The sequence below is a fragment of the Corvus brachyrhynchos genome, unplaced genomic scaffold (assembly GCF_000691975.1).
Source record: "Corvus brachyrhynchos isolate BGI_N302 unplaced genomic scaffold, ASM69197v1 scaffold10, whole genome shotgun sequence".
Lineage (NCBI taxonomy): Eukaryota > Metazoa > Chordata > Aves > Passeriformes > Corvidae > Corvus > Corvus brachyrhynchos.
Window position 1 is genome coordinate 3,668,820 of NW_008236180.1, and position 17,595 is coordinate 3,686,414.

General features: G+C 53.8%; 2 protein-coding genes across 2 annotated transcripts in view; both read right to left on the reverse strand.

The window, feature by feature from the left end:
- HELZ2 (helicase with zinc finger 2) overlaps positions 1-4,114 on the reverse strand; it is a 27,472-nt gene extending 23,358 nt beyond the window's left edge. The window contains exon 1 of the mRNA XM_008636021.2: positions 3,766-4,114. The gene's annotated coding sequence lies outside the window, so the exon portion shown is untranslated. The remainder of the gene's footprint in view (positions 1-3,765) is intronic.
- Positions 4,115-4,318: 204 nt separating this feature from the next.
- Positions 4,319-17,588, reverse strand: GMEB2 (glucocorticoid modulatory element binding protein 2). The gene is made up of 9 exons (XM_008634340.2): positions 17,433-17,588; positions 12,676-12,773; positions 11,862-11,989; positions 10,334-10,437; positions 8,915-9,072; positions 7,634-7,705; positions 6,965-7,102; positions 6,320-6,442; positions 4,319-6,137 (listed from the first exon to the last, which is right to left on the reverse strand). The coding sequence occupies exons 1-9, from the start codon at positions 17,561-17,563 to the stop codon at positions 5,491-5,493; spliced, it is 1,599 nt and encodes a 532-aa protein (XP_008632562.1). The 5' UTR covers positions 17,564-17,588; the 3' UTR covers positions 4,319-5,490.
- Between the last annotated feature and the right edge of the window lie 7 nt (positions 17,589-17,595).

Below are 17,595 nucleotides of genomic sequence, written 5' to 3' on the forward strand. Positions count from 1 at the left end.
TGGGGGACAGAGCGCTGCTTTCCTTTCTGTTCTTCATCACTTTCGTTTTCCGTTCGGTTCCCCGCCTGGCGCGGTGCACCCGCTGCAGAGCTCAGCCTCGAGCCAAAAGCAAACCCAAACTCGAAATCCACCCCCGGCAGCAGCAGACTCTGATTTGCATCGCGTTTCGTGGGGCAGCACCGACAGCCGGAGGGCAAGACCCCGCCTCCCAGTTTGTGGGCACGTGTTGCCACACAAGCACCATCAGTTGATGCTCAGCACCCGAGCAGTGGGGGATCCTCAGCACCCGGGGTGTGGAGACCCCTCTCAGCCCCTTTGCACCTCACCAAACCCATCCCACAACAGCTCAGCATCTCATCCCAGTGCATGGTGATGGGGCAAATTTGCGGGTAATACACACATAACCAACAAACCCTGGAACCCGCTATGCCCCCAAAAAATGCACACAAGAAAAATCCCAGGAAGTTCCTCTAAGCTCCTCAGTCCCAGGAACCCACCACAGCAGCCACATCTCACCAGCCTGGACTTTCCTGGCTTCGGAAAGCCCTGACCTGTAAAGCAGGTGCTGTGCCCAGTACTGCGGTCAAGCCCCAGGATTCCCACTTAATGGAATTATCTTCATTCCAGAAGCCAGCTGCCAGCCCTGGAAATAACCAGGGAAAACTAACACACCTCCAGCTACAAGTGGCTGTAAAAATTCGCAGGCACCTGAGGCAAAGTCTCCCTGCTGACATGGACGCTGTTCAGTCCTTCCATCGATTGATGGTGCTTGGTGGTGCCACCTCAACACAAAGAGAGCCTTCGGACAAAAGAAAACTTTTTCCTCAAAGCAAGTGGGAGGAGCAAACATTGAGAGAGCCAGCCTGTGGGCCATGTCAGCAATGGAGCAGGGAGGAAAGGAGGGGCAGAGACAGGTTTCTGGCACGTTTGTCAACACCAGTGGAAGGAGGAAGAGAAACGATGTTTTTGACCTTCCTGCTTTGTACAGTCGCAGCCATTGGGTAGCTCAGAGGGAGCTGTCACCCTGCTCCCATCCAGCAGCAACCCTGGGGAGCCAAGAAAGGGGTTTTCCCACCAAGGAGAGGAGTGGGGCAGCCCAGGCCTGTGGGTGCTGAATGGACCCCACTGGAGCAGAGGGCACTGGATGGATCCCACCAGAGAACTGGGTGCTGTGGAAACCAGGCATCCCTGGGCATCAAAACCACCAGGTCTGTGCAACAACACCCTGGTCACTGCTGGACCTGTGGCAGGATGACCACCTGCACAGGGCCATGGCTCTTCTGCACTCCATGTTCTGTCAGCGAGGAGCAGTGGGTGGCTCAGCCCCACAGTAGGATCTGACCCCATGGAATCCCCATGCTCAGTGTTCCCATCCAGGAAAGTCTTTCCCAGCTTTGTCCTTGCAGCTGCCATGGGAACTGTTACAGTTTGGGGAGCACCAGAGCCCTATCCCTGCCTGGGAAGGAGAGACCAAGCAGGGCCCAGCCCTGGTATCAGAGTCTTCCATGGATGGAGTCCATCCCCATTTGGTATTGCCTGGGGCAGGAATCATCCTCTCTGCAGCCCTGACTAAACCACAGCAAAGATCTCTGTGACAGCATCAGACAGCAGTGAAAACCAAACAAAACACCTGGCACTACTCCCCTGAGGTGCCCGAGCCAGGATGGGCAGTGCCCAGCTCACCCAGGCAGAGCAGCCTTGGCACTGAGGCTTCACTCTGGTTTTACAGGTGGGATATCTGGAGGTTTCACTGATTTTACAGGTGGGATATTTTCCCTCCAGCTCTAGAAGCAAACGGCTTTCACTCTATTATATAAAGCTTCCGGCCCTGCTCAACACACAAGAAGGAGCCAGAAGCAGCGGAGCAGCCCCGGGAGCAGCCCGGGGAGCAGCCCGGGGAGCAGGGAGCAGCCGGCTCTGCCGTCCCTCCGTCGCTGGAGGCAGAGCGCAGGAAGCCACTATTGGAGCAGGGAGGAGGCAAAGCTGCGTCACCACATCCACAGCATTAGGGCGGGGGAGAGCCGGAACCCGGGATGTGCCGATTTTAGACAAACAAACACCGACCCGAAAGCCGTGAGTTTCGGTTTCCATTCCTTCGGCGACACGGCCGACAGTCACGGAGCGGTTTCCCCAGGAAACCATCGGTGCTGCTCCCCGCCCCAGCGCCAGACGCGCTGCGCTTTGTGCGCTGCACACCCCGCGCCTGAGGAAGTTGCTGGGAGCTGGGAGAGCCTTCCCGCGAGGATGCTGGAGCATCTCCTGTCCCGGTAACAGCCCTAACCTGCCCAGAGAGACGCAGAGAGTGAGGAATTGGTGATTTCTCACCGCCCCCATTCCCTGGCACCCCACGGGCAGCTGCCAGGCAGGACCATGGCAGGGTTCTGCCCGCGACGCTGCCGGGGAGATGCTCGGGAAGCGGGAGGCTCTGCTCTTTCCCAAACAGCGCAGTCTGCTCCTGTGGATACCTGGAGGAGAAAACGCAAGTGGCTGAGTCTCCATCACCACACAACCCAGGGAGAAACGGACTTGGCATGACTCATCCGCAGCCCTTACGTAATTTCGTCTCTGGGTGCGAGTCCTCCACGCCCGGCTGTGAGCGGAGCAGGGCTCCCCACGGGAGGAAAGGGGAGCAGATCTCAGCCTGAGCACCCAAGGGGAGCCCAGGAAGGCAGTGCCGGCAGTACCAGGCTGGTAAAATGGGTGCTGAGAGGGCCAGCCGTGCCCAGGGACCCCAGGCTCACAGAGCAGGTTGACCCACTGGGATCCACTGCAGCCCTGCGAGCCCACAGTGATGGGTGCAGCCCCCTGGGGAGGGCTTGGGGGCTCGCCCCTGCAGAGCCCCGGGTCTCAGCGCCGTGGGGAGAGCTGATCCACAGGTTGGATGTGCTCTCCAAGAACAATACTTTACCACCCCTGCTGAAACCAGGCCTGCAAGCCCAGGATCTACTGCCACACTCGCATGGGACTTCCCCGCGGCCAGGGAATCGTGCCCAATCGCCCACGGCCGCATCCAGCCCAAGGCCACTCATCCAGACACTGATAATCTCTGCATACAGCTTGCTGCAGGCAACTTCCCTTCTTTGCTTACCCTTCTCAGCCCTCATCCTACCACGACTTGCTGACTCTGCAAGCCCCCAGCTGCCCTCAGCAGCCATCCCAGGAGCGGAGCACGTCACCGGGGCATCCCTGAACAGCCCAGGCGGTCTCTCGAGGGAGACAGGGCTGCCCCGAGAGCTGCTGCAAAGGGAGGGGAGAATTGCACCAGCCCAAATCTGCCTGCCGAGCTTTTATTGCTTAGGGAGCTGTTTACACCCCGAGGAAGAGCTGCTTTGCAGGGCAAAGTACACCCACGCTGGGAATGCTTTGCTGGTGAGGTGATCTCTAGTCTCTCGGGCAGGTAAAGGTGCACAGAGCCAGAGGGGAGCTGCTGCCTCCTGCTTGCTCTGCTCTGCCCCAGCCCTTGCTGCCCATAGCTGCACCACACCAACACAGAGCTGACACAAATCCTGTCCCACCCCATGCTCTGATGCCACGTCTCAGATACCCTTAAAGATGAGCCAGGTCTCTCCAGCTGTCCCCTTTCCACCTGGACATTCCCTCTCCCACATTCTCCGGATAACCTAGACGAGTTTGTCCAAAGCAGAGATGGCTGGAGCAGGATCATCAGCCCACAGCTCTCCAAGGCTGGGCAAAGGCACCACAGCTTTCCAGCCCTGGCACTGCTGGGGAAAGGTGTCCCTGTGGTGCAGAAGGATGCTCACTCACCGTCAAAGCACAGGAATGGGGGAATTTGGGTTGGAAATACACCTCAGGTGTGGCTCAGCACTGCTGCTCAGGCTGCAGAGGCAAAAGGCAGCTCAGGGTGACCACAGCCCTTTATATGTCCTCAGTCTGACATGCTACTGCTGTCCCAAGTACAGCGATACGACAGCGATATCTTAGCAGCCACCAGCTGGGAGGGAAAAGCCTCTGATAAGGCAGGACTCCTCCTCATCAACTGAGTCTCTGCCAAAATGAAACAAAATCTAAAGCTTCAGAGGAATAGATCGTTTTTCTTCCTGATTACGTGTCAGAACTCTTCTAAACATAGGTTGGGGACCAGTGGTTATCAGCACTGGGTGCAGCCAGGCTGTCCCAGCTGCACCACAGACAACCAGACTTTGGAGCCGCATTTCAGGCTCCTTGCACGCCCATGGCCAGAGGGAGCACAGAGAACACATACATTTATATTTAATAAAGTGTGTTCCTGTCCTGCCTTAGCCCCACTTCACAAGCCCAGCTGTCACACCTGGATGTAGAAAATGCAATAAACCAGCAATATGCTTTCAAAAAAATATTTATTAGCTCAATAAAGTGACCTGTTGTTGCTGCTGTTGCCAGATCAAATTTGGAGAAACCCCAACACTCCAAGCGCCCGACTCCTTCCAGCCGGAGACAGTGTGAGACACACAGGCCCTGGGATGGGACCTGGTGAGAGCTGCAGCAAGTGGGGTGGCTGAAGGAGAACTGGGGGGTCAACCACAGTTACAGAACAGCTGCTTGAACCCAGCAGGGAGGGAATGGCAGTGTCCGGCTCCCGCGGGATGCTGGGGACTGGGGACAGCAGGGTCCCCCCTCGTGAGGAAGTGTGAGCTCCCCAGAGCGTGGCCGTGGGGTTCAGCTCTGCACGCTCCGCAGCACGGCTCTGCCATGCAGAAGAAGCTTCCCAACCAGGGCTTTGCTTAAAAATCACTGTTGGCTTAAAAAAATCCCAAGAATGGATTTTTTTTTTTTTTGAGAAAGCTAGAAAAAGATCCAAAATCCTCAGAAGTCACAGCTTTTCTCAGCCCTCTGGGTTCCTCTCTTCCTGCTCCTTCCCCAGCAGATCTGACAACCACCATGACCACTGTCCCAAAAGCTCCCACTTGTTTCTGCCACCCAAAGCCAGTGTCACACACAAAACCCAACCTCCCAGGGCCTGTGCCCACGCTGCCAGCGCCCCTCCTGGTGTCAATGACTGTACACATCCACGGAATTCCTGCTCCTGGCATCCCTCTCCACTCCTGCAGCCCCTGGGGATGGGGAGCAGCCAGCTCCCTGCACACCAGACTCCTTGGGGCAGCTTCCTTTTGCTACCGCCTTCTCCCTGCTCCTGCCCACTCCTCCAATGGACACAGCTCCAGCTGTGCCTGCCAACGAGGCTCAGCTGATGACCCAGAGCAGGAAAACTATTCCAAGAGAACAGGGGAGGAAAGCTTTATAAAAAAATAAGCTCTTTTTTTCTTCCCTCCTCCAAACAAGGCAGAGCATTTCTGCCTTTCCCTTCTCCGGGCATCCTTCCTCCCCCCTCCTTCCCTCTGACCTGAACCTCCTTGCTCCCGACACGAGCCGCTCTGAGTCTTGTTAGCCCGCGCCCCTCATGACACCGCTCCTCGTCCCACAGCGCAGCCAGAGAAGAGGCAGTTCCCCCCAGAGTGGCACGGCCAGCGTCCCTCCAGGCAAGTCCCCCCCTCACTTCTGCTCCGCCTCATCAGCCACTGCAGTCACCTCGATGGCGGCGGCAGCATGCTCGTCCCCGGCGGCCTCAGTGGCACCGGACGGGACAGTCACGACCGTGCTCCCACTGGGAGCTATTTGTGTCACATTCTGGATGGTCGTGCCAAGTCCTGGCAGCGTCAGGAGCTGGAAGGGGCTCACCACCTTCACCACCGTGCTGCCGTCCTGGACTGCAGCCGTGCTCAGCACCGTCAGGTTGGAAGCGTCCGGGTGGATCTCCACTGTGCCGGGGAAGGTGGAGCCAGCAGATGCCAGCACCGTGTACCCCCCCAGCAGAGGGGAGGCCGGGGAGCTGGCAGCGGGGGGCTGGGCTGGGGTCTTCCCCATCACCGAAGGCGGGAGGGCTGAGACCACTTTGCCAAGAGGGAGGTTGGCAATCTGGGAGACTGGCACGCCGGGGGTGACAGCGAGCTGCGCCGGCTGGGACAGGACTTGGGAGGTGATGGCAGCTGGTCCGGAGGTGGCCCTGGTCAGCCTGGGGCGTTTCAGAGGGGTGGGAACGGAGACGGGTGTGAGGGTCATCAGGACGTTGTTGAGATGCTGCGATTTGTGCTTCAGCTCCTTCGCTCGCTTGCGGTGCTCATCACACTGCTGCTCCAGAGCTGGAGAGAGAAGAGGTTTTGGCTCAGCCTGGATCCTGGACAAGCTTCCCAGAGGCCTGTGGCAACACCTGGTGCGGCTGGTTTAACAAACACCAGCTTTAACACAACCCCCACTTTCTCAGCCCAAAAGAAAAGGTGCTGGCAGCGATGCCTGGTGCCACACTGCTGTGTCCAGGACATACCTGCCAAATCCCGTGTGTACTGCTCCCTCGAGCGATCCATCTGGCACTTGTGGCTGGCCAGGACCTTCTTGACAAGATCCAGCATCCCAAAGTTCTGGACTACGTTGTTGAGTAAAACAGCATCTTAAAAACAAGACACAGAATCTTTGAGGAAGCAAAATTCCCTGTGCAAACTATTTGTGGCTTGGCAAAAGCCACACGAGAACAAAACGTGTCCAGCTGAGACAGCCAAAATCTGCAGGAGGGTAACTCAAGAGGCTGGAGAAGAGGAGAAGGCAGAAGCCATGAGAAAGGGTAAGAGGTCACTAGCGTGTAAACAGTCCTCTCCTGCCTAGCAGGGGTGATAAAAAATCCGCTGGCACAGTAGCTGCTTGCTGCATCGTTATCCCAATGGCCTGAATTCCACCTCAGTTCCCAAGCCAAGTGCTCCTCCAGACCTAGAGCCAGCAGAGAGGAAGCCCCAGGCATGGGGAATTGGAGACCTGAGGTCACCTAAAGCATCCCCAAGTGCAGCTTTCCCAACAATCAGCCAGAAATGAGATTTTTTTATGATGAGCTATGTCCCTATCATGCCAACCAGATACCTCTAAGGATAAAAAAATCCACAAGCCCCCCTCCCAAGATGACCTGTGTCCAGGTCCTTACCCCCGAGCTGCAGCGGGGGATCCTGTGCTCGCTGCTGCAAGCCCTTCATGGTCTCCACCAGCTCCTGATGGAACTCATGGATCACTTCTTCCAGGAGACCACTGTCCTTCAGACCTTGCCAGAAAGCAAAGGTGTCCTCTGAAGAAAGAGAAAGCAAGGGAGAACCTCAAAATCCTCAGCGGGATTTTATGGTGATCTGCTGTGGGTTCCCTGTGGACACCCCTGTAGGGGTGCAGTCCTGGCAGGCTGGGAGAGACCCCCGAGGTCAGGGGGCTGGGGCAAAGCCCACCCAGAGCATGGACCCAAAGGAAAAGGATATGCTCTCCCCATTCCTGTCCCACACCAACAGGACATTTTGCTACAGCCAGTAGCACCAAGGAGAATGATTTCATGACCCCTCTGATAAGATTTTTTTTCCCTAGAGCCATTTGGCCCTGGCTTTGATATATTAGTGCTTGGAAACAACTTCATCCCAAGGTTGCTGCAGCCAGCCTGCACACCAGTGGGGTATAACACAGTGCTATTCCTTAAGCAGAGAAGGAATAATCCCAGTGGAGGTTCATGCAAAGCTGCTCTGGTAAGAGGGTCCTTCCTGCTCCTTACCCTGCTGCTTCCCTCTTTCCACACATCTCCTCCACCCAGCGAGCCCTGCAGGATCTCAAGCCATACCTCCAATGCTGGTGCTCCAATCGCTGACATCCTCACATGTTTCTATGGTTATTGTAGCTGGGGATCCGTTCACTGCAACCAATAGCAGAAAAGAAGAGAAAAAATTCCCAGGTCCTGATTTTTCCCTGTATTTTCACAGGCTGTTTCCAAGGCAAGCACTCCCTTGCTGAATTTCTGTGACTTCTCCTTTACATTGCACAGGATCACATCTGTTTGAATGCAGATCTCAATGCTGAACAGAGACGCCCAAGTGGTTGCTGTGCCAGCTGTACTTATTTTTCTACATTGGAGTGCAATCCCCAGGGATTACTCCTGCAACCTTTGCAGCACAAGAACACATGCTTGAGAGTAGCATTTCCCTCCCGCTCCCCCCTGCAAACACACCAGCACTGCTCAGGGCAGAAGTCAAACAGATTTAGAGTCTGATTTTTCTGGCAGCCCTTTTTACCAAGCCACTGTTTGTCTGGAGGGTTTCTAAAGCCTCCAAGGGAAGAGCAGCCCCCCACTGCACAGGGATGCAGGGGGATCCCTCCTTCCCTCCAGCTCTGCCAAATCTCAGCAGTTTTGTTACCATAGAGCCAGGGAACAGGCGTCATTCATGCTGTGCGCAGGAGCAGGATGGATGGGAATCTGGCCAGAGCCCCACGGAGCTGTGCAGAGCCTTTGGAATGCTCAGTTGCAGCCATTAAATCCAGTCCCTCTGCTCCTTTACTCTGCAGCTTTCAGGGCTCTGGTTATTCCAACACAGCCCAGCAGCATGGGAAATGTGTCCCATTGGTGAGCTCATGTTTAACAGGGGGAGCTTGGAGAGGGCTGGGCTGTGCATCAGCAACAGCCTCCCCAGCACAACACCAGGATGTGGTGGATGGGTGCTCTGCAGAGCCAGCCAAGGGGCTTAGCCTGTCCCAGAGGCACCACCAGGAGCTCAGGGTGTGGGGCACTTTGGGGGCTGTTCTTAATGCTCAAGAGCAAAAGGAGTTAAATACAGAAGCATTGCAAAATTAGAACTCTTTCCAATGAAACAGTTGCCTCTGCTATTAGAGGTCAAACTCATAAAATCAGAGAATGGGTTGGGTTGGAAGCGACCTCAAAGCTCATTTCATTCCAACTCCCTGCCATAGGCAGGGACACCTTCCACTAGACCAGATTGCTCCAAGTGCTGTCCAACCTGGCCTTGAACACTCTCAGAGACAGGGCAGCCACAGGGAGCTTGGTTATGTGGCATTTGTGTGCTTTGATGCGTCACAGCCCCTGCTGAGGCTGAGGAATGGCTGCACATACCATCGGCAGAGGCGGGAGTCAGAGGGATGTACTCTGTCGATGTCTGGCTGGTCAGGGACACCCTGGCTCCAGTCAGGTCAATTTTGGTGCTCCGGCAGGTGTTGGAACAGACCTTTGTGTGCTGGTAGAAATCCAGCTCTCCTGAGTCCATGATTTTCCTGAAAGACAGGGAGCAAGCACAAGGACAGGCACATCAGCAACAGCCAAGAGCTCCGAGATGCAGCTCCTGGCAGCCTTTACCCCAAACTTCTGAGTCCCAAAAAGCCAGGAGAGCAGGCAGAGCCAACAAAAGCCCTTACTGGGACTGATTTACTCATTTCTTGAGGGAGGAAAGGCAAGAGACAGCCTCTATCTGGTCCCACTGGCACATCCCCTCTGAAGCTGGAACTTCCAAAGGGTCAGCTGGAATCTCAGTTCAGGGTGAGATCACAGGGAGCCTCTTCCTTACCTTTTTAACTCAACAGCTCAAAAGGAGACAGGACATAACCCAATTTATAAACTAAAATCAGGTCTCTTATCTCATTCAAAGGGGGTGGCAACACTGGAACACAGGATCTTCCCATCCAATAACGCTGTCTCCAAAGCATCCCCAGGCCTTGCTGGCCAACCACCTAAGCTTCCCAAGATTTGCTCCCATGGGCTGCTGGGTTTGCCTTCAGACATTCCTCCTGAAGGTTTTTTCCCCCCTCTCAAAGCCCTGCCTTGACAAAGCCTAAACCTATTATGCAAAATTTACAAGGAGCAAAAGCTGCTTAAAAGGAATACGGGAGATGCCTGCACTGAAGCAGAAGAACACAAGGAAAGGCAATGTCATCGTGTGAAAAGAGCACAAAACCACTGACAATTCCTGGGGAAAGAGGTGATTCTTTTTTATCCTGCCCAAAGGCAGAAAAAGACTTTAATTAAATCACAGTCTCAGGCTGGTGTTCAGGAGGACCATACAAGAATTGAATTACTGTAGTTAAGACTAGAGAAGAGAAATGCTTGCAATAGAGAAGCTTTTTTTTTTTTTGCCAACGACTTATTTAGAAGTGATGTCAAGCAGGAGTGCTGCAACCAGAGCATTAGCGATGACCAGACTGATTTCATTTGGTGGGACATGCTGAGAATCCACAGACAGCATGGCCCAGCCACCAAGAGCCATTAAAATTTCCAGTGTCCTTACACCAGCTGGAAACTCAGTGTGGTTCAAGTCCTGAAAAGACCAGAGAAATATTTCTTGCCCCAAATTATTCCCTAGGCACAAGGACAGAACAAAGCCATTGGACTGACCACATTTGGGGCCAGGCCATCATTAAGACAAATGTTTAGTGGTTCATTTGCTCCCTCAGCAGCAAAACAGCCATTCCAAAGGCTCTGTTCCAGCCCACCACAGTCCCCCAGAAGGAAGTGTCCAGAGATACAAAGGAAGGGACTAACCGGAGCATGATCCCGTTCATCCGGATCGCCCGCTTCCAATCCTTCAAGGTCGACTTGCCTGCCAGGTGGACAAACTCCTTGGGGCTGATTAGGTGATCATGAAACTGCAAAAGGCAGGGGTGCAACATCAGAGCCACAAGCCATAAACAAGCCAAGGGTGCCCTGTGAGCAGGGTTCAGCTGGAACCCAGCGGCGTTTCCCAGTGCCCGGCAGCGGCTGCAGCCTCCACGTGCCACTGAACACCACCAAAACAGATGGCTGCCAGCCACTCCCCCCCCAGGAAACATTGCCCAAGTTGGAAAGATTAAAGCCAAACACTGCTGTCACAGATGGTTAGTTAACAGCTGCTCCAAGTCAAGGGTTCAGGGGTGTGTGAGTTTGGAGCTGCCCAGCTCAGGCAGGACAGCTGGGGAAACACCTATAGCTTGTGCAAAGTATCATTAACAGCAGGGAGCTGCTCACACTCCCACTAGCAATGGACTCTGTGAAAGCTGGGCTGCACTGGTAACATTTGGGTCCAGGGGCACGTTATGCCCCATAAGAGAGAGGGAAGAAACCCATTTGGTCTTTGATTTTCTGTTCCCAAGCCCAACTATCGGTATCAGGGAACCTCTGGCCTCTCTGGCAGCACACACCCACTGCTCCTGAAAACCAGCTTCAGGGAGCTGGCACGCACCGTGCCAACTCTTCCCTTCCTTTTATTGCCCTACACACCCAGCTGTGCCTGAACCCACACGCTGACCTAACAGCAACCTGCAGAATCACAGAATTACTAAGGGTGGAGAAAACCTCCAAGATCCTCAAGTCCAACTGTGAACAAGGCAGTTCTCTAGGGAGTTGCCTTACAGCCCATCCCAAAGGATTTCCCAAATCCAGGCCACCTCTTTTCCATGGCCATGTTGACCAACATAGAGTAACTCGCTGTTACTTCGAGAGAAACTGCATCTCTGAACAAGGACAAGGGCTTCAGTGCAGAGAGGGTGGATTTTAGGAGGCAGCAGCATTACCTGCAGCAGCATCTATCCTCTGCCTCAGGGACAGAGGAGACCAACTCTCCAGGGAAGAGCAAGGACTATCCTTTAGGAGCCCAAGGAGACTCTCCCTCATCAGGGTATTGTTTAGGCCCTCCCTCATCAGGGTATTGTTTAGCCTGTGTACAAATGCCAGCAATGACTCACTCGTGGCATGTCTCTCTGAATTCATGCAAATTTTAACCATGAGTTACCCAGGACACAGCAGCAACTCTTCAGTAGGTTCCCAATCAATAAATTCCTCGAACTATCAACTTTCCAACTGAGCAGACACTGCAAGTGCCCAAATTTCTTAAACTTCTCAATAACACATTAAATTGAGGCACCATCTCTCCAGCCAGAACTACACAATTTGGTCAAGACAAATACCAGGTACCCCAGCACCAGGAAAACATCATCCTTTCCCACCATGACATGATTCTGATGCAAAGCAGCTGATGAAAATTCATCACAACCAGGACTAGCCAGGAAATCCACTGCTGGCCCTCTGTTCTCACCTGCACACACTTCACATTGATCCCAGGGCACACAAACTTCCTCCAGATGAGGTTGGCTTTGCTGTCCCCGCAGGTGATGGGGTAGACAATCTCTGCCTCCAAACTGTCCTCATCTTCAGCCATCTTCACTTCTCACAGGGATCAGCGGAAGAGACAGATCAAAGAGAAACATGATGCAACGAGAGTTTTGAAACTCAGGAATAAAAAAAAAAAAAGTAGATGATGCATGGGTGAGGTGTGCTGGGGTTTATGGGCACCACTTGCACTTTGCTATTAAAGCATCCAAACACCCAAATTTGTCAGGCGAAACAGCCCAGGCAGATTTATGCCAATCCAGCTGCAGCTGAGCACAGGGAATATGGGAAGTCAACCATTCGTGATAAAAAAGAATGATGTCATCTGGGTGGAGTCACCCTTGGTTTTAAAGTAAAACTGGTTAAGTCAACTCCGGCTCAGCTGATCAATCTTTGCTTCCTAAACTCACTTTCACTTGCAACCAAAGCCAGCAAGTTGCTGCAAAACTGACATCCCCGTGGCAAGCTGGAATGGCAAGAGCCAGGGATGGCCGGATACAGGGACTCACCACGGACCAGGAGAGGGCAGCAGCAGCCCAGCCAGCTGCTGCCAGCTCCCTGCTGGTCACCGAGCCCCCCTGGATGCTGGGAGAGCATCCCCAAGGCCCATAAGAGAACACCGGAGCCCCAGCAGCTCTGCACAGCAGTGTTTGGACTGTCCCATCTGACACCAGCACAGGGCTGTGGCACACCGGGGTGGTGGAGCTGGCACCAAGGGGCTATGGAAAGAGCTGACCTACCTAGAACCGCTTCCTTCAGGTCTGTGGAGGCTGTGAAGGCGGCAGCAGCTGCAGCAGCTGCATTTTCAGTCTCCAGAGTGTCTTCGTTGATGTCACCGCTGGGAAGAGAGGCAGAGGCATTCTTAAGCCATGTGGCCGTGCCACCCCCCCACCCGATGCCCTGTGGAGACATTGCCTCAGAAGTCCCTCAGATCACATTTTCCCACAAGAGCTGAGAGTCAGCTCTGGGTTTGGGAGGCTCAGCTCCATTTTTTCATGTGGCGATGAAGAACCCCACAGCATGCAAGCCCCTGTCAGCAGCCTGGCCAGCTCTCTCTTGCCTCCCCTTTAATCCCAGCCCTGTGGATCTGCCTCCTGCCCAGCCCATGCTGGAGAGCTGGCATGGAGGGATGCTGTCAGCACAGCCCTTTGCTCAGAAGTCACTGCCAGCCGTTGGCAGCTTTGCCTGAGATTTCCCCAGGAAAAACATGTGTGAGACATGCTGCTGCTGTCTGGGCAATGGACTGGCTGAAGCCCCCAGTATGCAGGATGCTCCAGGGGAGTAGGACCTCAAGGAGCCACAGAAACACTATAAAGGAATTGGACAAACCCCAAGAGCAGATCTGTGAGCAGAGATAACATAACAGGAGCTATAGACACTTGCAATCCAATCTCTGAGCCTCTTAAAATTTGATATATCCATGATATTCATTAATAGCTGGCTATCCAACTGCTTCCATTCCCCCCACTGAAATATCTGTCTTCTCTGGGTGCTTTGCACATGGACTCACACAGTGACACAGCGCCCACTCCCTTGCTGTTCTCCCATCCCAGCTCTCACTGTGGCAATATGGAGCCCCAAGCCCCTCCAAGGAGCTTCAGTGCACACTCAGAGGGAAAAGGCACTTCTGGTTGTGATGTGGGACATGCTCCTCACCCCCTCAACTTTGGAGGTGAGGTCCCGATGGGAGGGAGCCCACATTGGTGCCCTTATGGATCCCACCTGGACATCACAGCCAGCACTCAGCAGGGACCATTCCTAATGGGTGTTCATAGAAACACAGAATGGTTTGGGTTGAAAGGGCCCTTACAGTTCATCTCATTACAAGCCCCTCCCATGGGCAGGGACACCTTCCACTAGACCAGGTCGCTCCAAGCCCCATCCAACCTGGCCTTGAACACTTCCAGGGATGGGGCAGCCACAGCTTCTCTGAACACCCTGTGCCACGGCCTCACCACCCTCACAGGGAACAAATTCCTAATGCCCAATCTAAGTCTACCCTCCCTTTAAGATGTGTGTTTGGTGTTGTTACTGAACCTGACTAATTGCTGCAGAAAGCTTGACCTGCAGGGGCAGGGGGAGAAATACAATTAGCTTTTCACATACTTTGGCATATAAACTCCCTAGGAAGACTCTAGAGAGAAAATTCACCTGTAACCTCCCTCCGTTTGGTACCATGGGTGAATTAAAAGACAGTCCTAGTGACTCACTGGCAACCACATTTCTCACTCACAGTGGTGCCACAGGGACAAGGAAATTCAAGAGCAACTTGTTTTTCATTCTGGGCTCCTAACACACAGCTCCAGGGTGGAACTGCAGCTTCAAAGCATCTCTCCCCTCAGCAGCTGCAGGGCAGGTACCTGTGGGGAGTAGCACAGAGATAAGGAAGGCGTGGGCGGCAGCTCAGCCTCACCAGGTGAGTGGCTTGGAGATGCTGCTCCAGAAAGAGGGGAGACAGCTCTGCTGTGACAGAAAGGAGATGGACACAACACTGCCTCTGCAGCTCACAGCCACCACCAGCCCAGAGCCCTAGGAGAGCATGGGGAGGGTAACTTGGAAGGACTTGAAAAGATAAACTCTGAGCTAAGGCATTTGCATACAGGTGATTATTACACAAGTGGCAGCAGTCTGACAGAAGAATTCTAACCAGGAGTTTTTCATCAGTTTGCTGCTGGGTTCTTGCATTTCTCCTGGCGAAAGGCAGCAGCAGCACTTCAGCCAGGTGCCAGAGGCAGCAGCGCCCTCTGGCATGCAAAGTCCTGACCCTGACCTGCCTCCAGATCAAGAACCTCCACCAACTTACCCAGAAGAAACCCCCCAGCAGAAAGTCGGCACCTTTCAGAACTTCCTCCAGAACTCCACCGCATGTGCTCTGAAAAATGACTGAAAGGCACAACTGGATGGGGAGGAATAACCCAGCCCACGCCTTAAACCTCCAGAGGCAAACAAACAAACCAACTCCCAGATTGTAGGAAAAATTCAAGCAACTGAAGTCTGTGTCTGCCATGGACATGTGGGGGAGAGAAAACCACAAAAAAAGGCGAGTGTCTCCACACTGTTTCTCCCATCCATTCCAGGGAAACAGACTGAGGCAGATGCAAGAGAAAACACAAACATCTTCCAAGTCCCAGAGTGCAGCCCCCCAGCTGGTCCTGCCTTTGCCAGTTGCCATGACGAAGGCAGGGGAGGATGGTTCTCATCTTCCTCCCCAGGAGGATCCATGAACCAGATGGGAAGAAGAGAAGAAAGCACGTGCAGATAACTCAGCGGGCTGGCATCTCCTTTCTTTTCTGCTCCTGCCTTGCCTGGAAACTTGAGAGAGAAAAGTCTCCCCCAGAATCCTGTGCTGATCAGAAATACAAGTGCCTCATCAGAGAACCAAGCACAGCTCCCCCCCTATCACAGACCAAAGAGAAAAGCTTCTTGCTCATTATTATTTTCCCATTTCCCTCAGCCTTTTCCTTAAGAACACATGAACTAATTAAGCTCTTAACAATTGGCTGTATAGAGGGTTTTTTTAATAGCAAACCCATACCCAGATGAACACTAGAAAAAACCACCAACCCCCAAGCTGAGTTTGGTTAAAGTGTCACACAAGGCAAGTTGAAAGCTCCCCAAGTGAGTGGTGACCAAGCCAACACGAAGGGACCTCAGCCTGTGCCTGCAGCTGCTCTCCTGACACCAGCTGGGGCTGCAGAGGGAAATCAGAAGGAAAGGGAGCCAGCACCACTGTGCCATTGACCCAGGAGGAGCAGAGCCTGGTGGAGGCAACTGCCCAAGGCCAGAGAGAGACCATGGGTGGCTCGTGCTGCCACCTACCAGCAGCCCCACTGCCCTGCTCAGTGGGAGGAGTCGGGCAGGTTTTACTCTGTGACCCCAAAATTCACATCCTTTCTATTAACCCGTTACCATCCCCAAGAATGGGGGAGCAAAGAACCTGTCCAGAGGCTCTTCTCCAGAGAGGTGCATGGAAAACCCTCAGGGAATCTCTTCATACCTTCCAAGACATCTCTGCTCATAGCTGCGACTAAATGAAAGCATTCCTCTCTGTGCTGTGTAGAGCTGTCCTGCTCCTGACCATCCAGGGGACACTGGGAGGATGAGAAAAGGTTTCCAAAGAAAAACAGGAAGGGAACTAAGAGTGAAAGGAAACCAATTGATGGAGCCAGCCTCTGCCATGATCCATTCCCCCAGACAACACCACAGTGTTGCACATGGGTCTGTAGAGGCTCAGAGCCACATTACAACCAGGAACCATTCTGCATCCAAGAGCAGCCACATCCCAAGTGTCACATCTGGCTGCTTCTCCACTGAGGGAAACAAGGGAGTCTCCATGGGACAGAAAATAAGAGGAGTAGAGCCCTTCTTCCCCACCATCACTGCTCTTCTGGGAATTAAAAAGATTCTTGGAATCACTCACAGACCCAGGGTGTGGAGGAAGAGCAGGGCAGATCCTGCCCATCCCGGCACCAACAGCTCTTGCCTCTGCCTGTCCCTGCCCATTCTTCACCAAAAAATCATCTATTAATGGGCTTTATCTCAGTTGGAGTAGCACAAGAGGAATGACACCTGGACTGAAACAAATGCTGTCACCTTCTGCCCTGCCCAAAGCCCCAGGGCACTGACACAAAGACATGTTTGAGAAAAGGAGACAAACATCTTGTTGAGAGAATAAACAGCCACTCAACACCCACTTATTTCAAACAAACCTGCCTGGATGCAGCTCCAGGTGAGAACTTGGATTTTCTGCCCACTCAAAGAGCAAAGCACAAAAACGGCTCTGGGCTCTGTCCCACCCAAAAAACCATAGAGAAATAAAGCAAAGAGCCCATTGCTATGTGGGCCTCCAAGGGCACCAGGCAGGCTCTTTGGCCACAGCCACCCTGCCACTGACCAGACCTGAACAAACAGCAGCCTTGAATCCGTAATGCCAACAAAAAAGGCAGCAATTGGGCAAAACAGCTGCACTTAAACAATCAGACACGTTCACTCGGGTTTTTTGAGCAGCCTCTCCATTCAGGGCAACAATGTTTCAAGGACACCTCTCTCACTCCTATTGCTGGCAGTGGAGGTTCCTGCAGAGCTCAGCCAAAAACCAGCCAACCCCAAACCTCCCCCACCTTCAGGGAAGGGGAGCTCAGCTGCAGCACCCTCAACCTGGTGCGGACTGACTCGTCTGCTGGAGTCCAGAGCTTAGCAAAGCCATCATGAAATAGCAGAAAAGCACTGATTTACCTACTGGTGTACTGTTCCAACCAGATTTGTGTCCTCTCCAACATCCACGTCCACTCAGGAAAAGGTATTTGGGGTTGGAATTTTTTCACCCTTGGGCATGGGAAGCCCTAGCAAGGAACTGGACACTCCGTGGCCACCACTGAGGTCCCCACAGCAAGCAGTGATGCAGGAGGAAGCCGTGGGGGATCAAATCCCAGCCTACAATCACGCGTGGGAGGGTTTCCAGCACATCCCCTCAGCATGCACCGACCCTGTCTCTTACCCGTGCTGGGACAGGTTGGTGGTGACCAGCACTGCCTTCACCTCCTCCATGCCGCCGCCATCCACCGCGCCGTCCGGCGTGGTCACCACCACCACCTCCTCCATGTGGACACTGACGTCCGGCGTCGCCATCGTGGCAGGAGGGGGGGAGCCGCGCGGCGCCA

Coding starts and splice junctions, on each gene's coding strand:
- GMEB2 (XM_008634340.2), bottom strand. CDS start 17,563: ATGGCGACGCCGGACGTCAGTGTCCACATGGAGGAGGTGGTGGTGGTG. Junction 10,438..11,861: donor TCAATGTGAAGTGTGTGCAG/GTGAGAACAGAG, acceptor TGCCTTTTGCAG/TTTCATGATCACCTAATCAG. Junction 7,706..8,914: donor GACTCCCGCCTCTGCCGATG/GTATGTGCAGCC, acceptor TATTGGTTGCAG/TGAACGGATCCCCAGCTACA.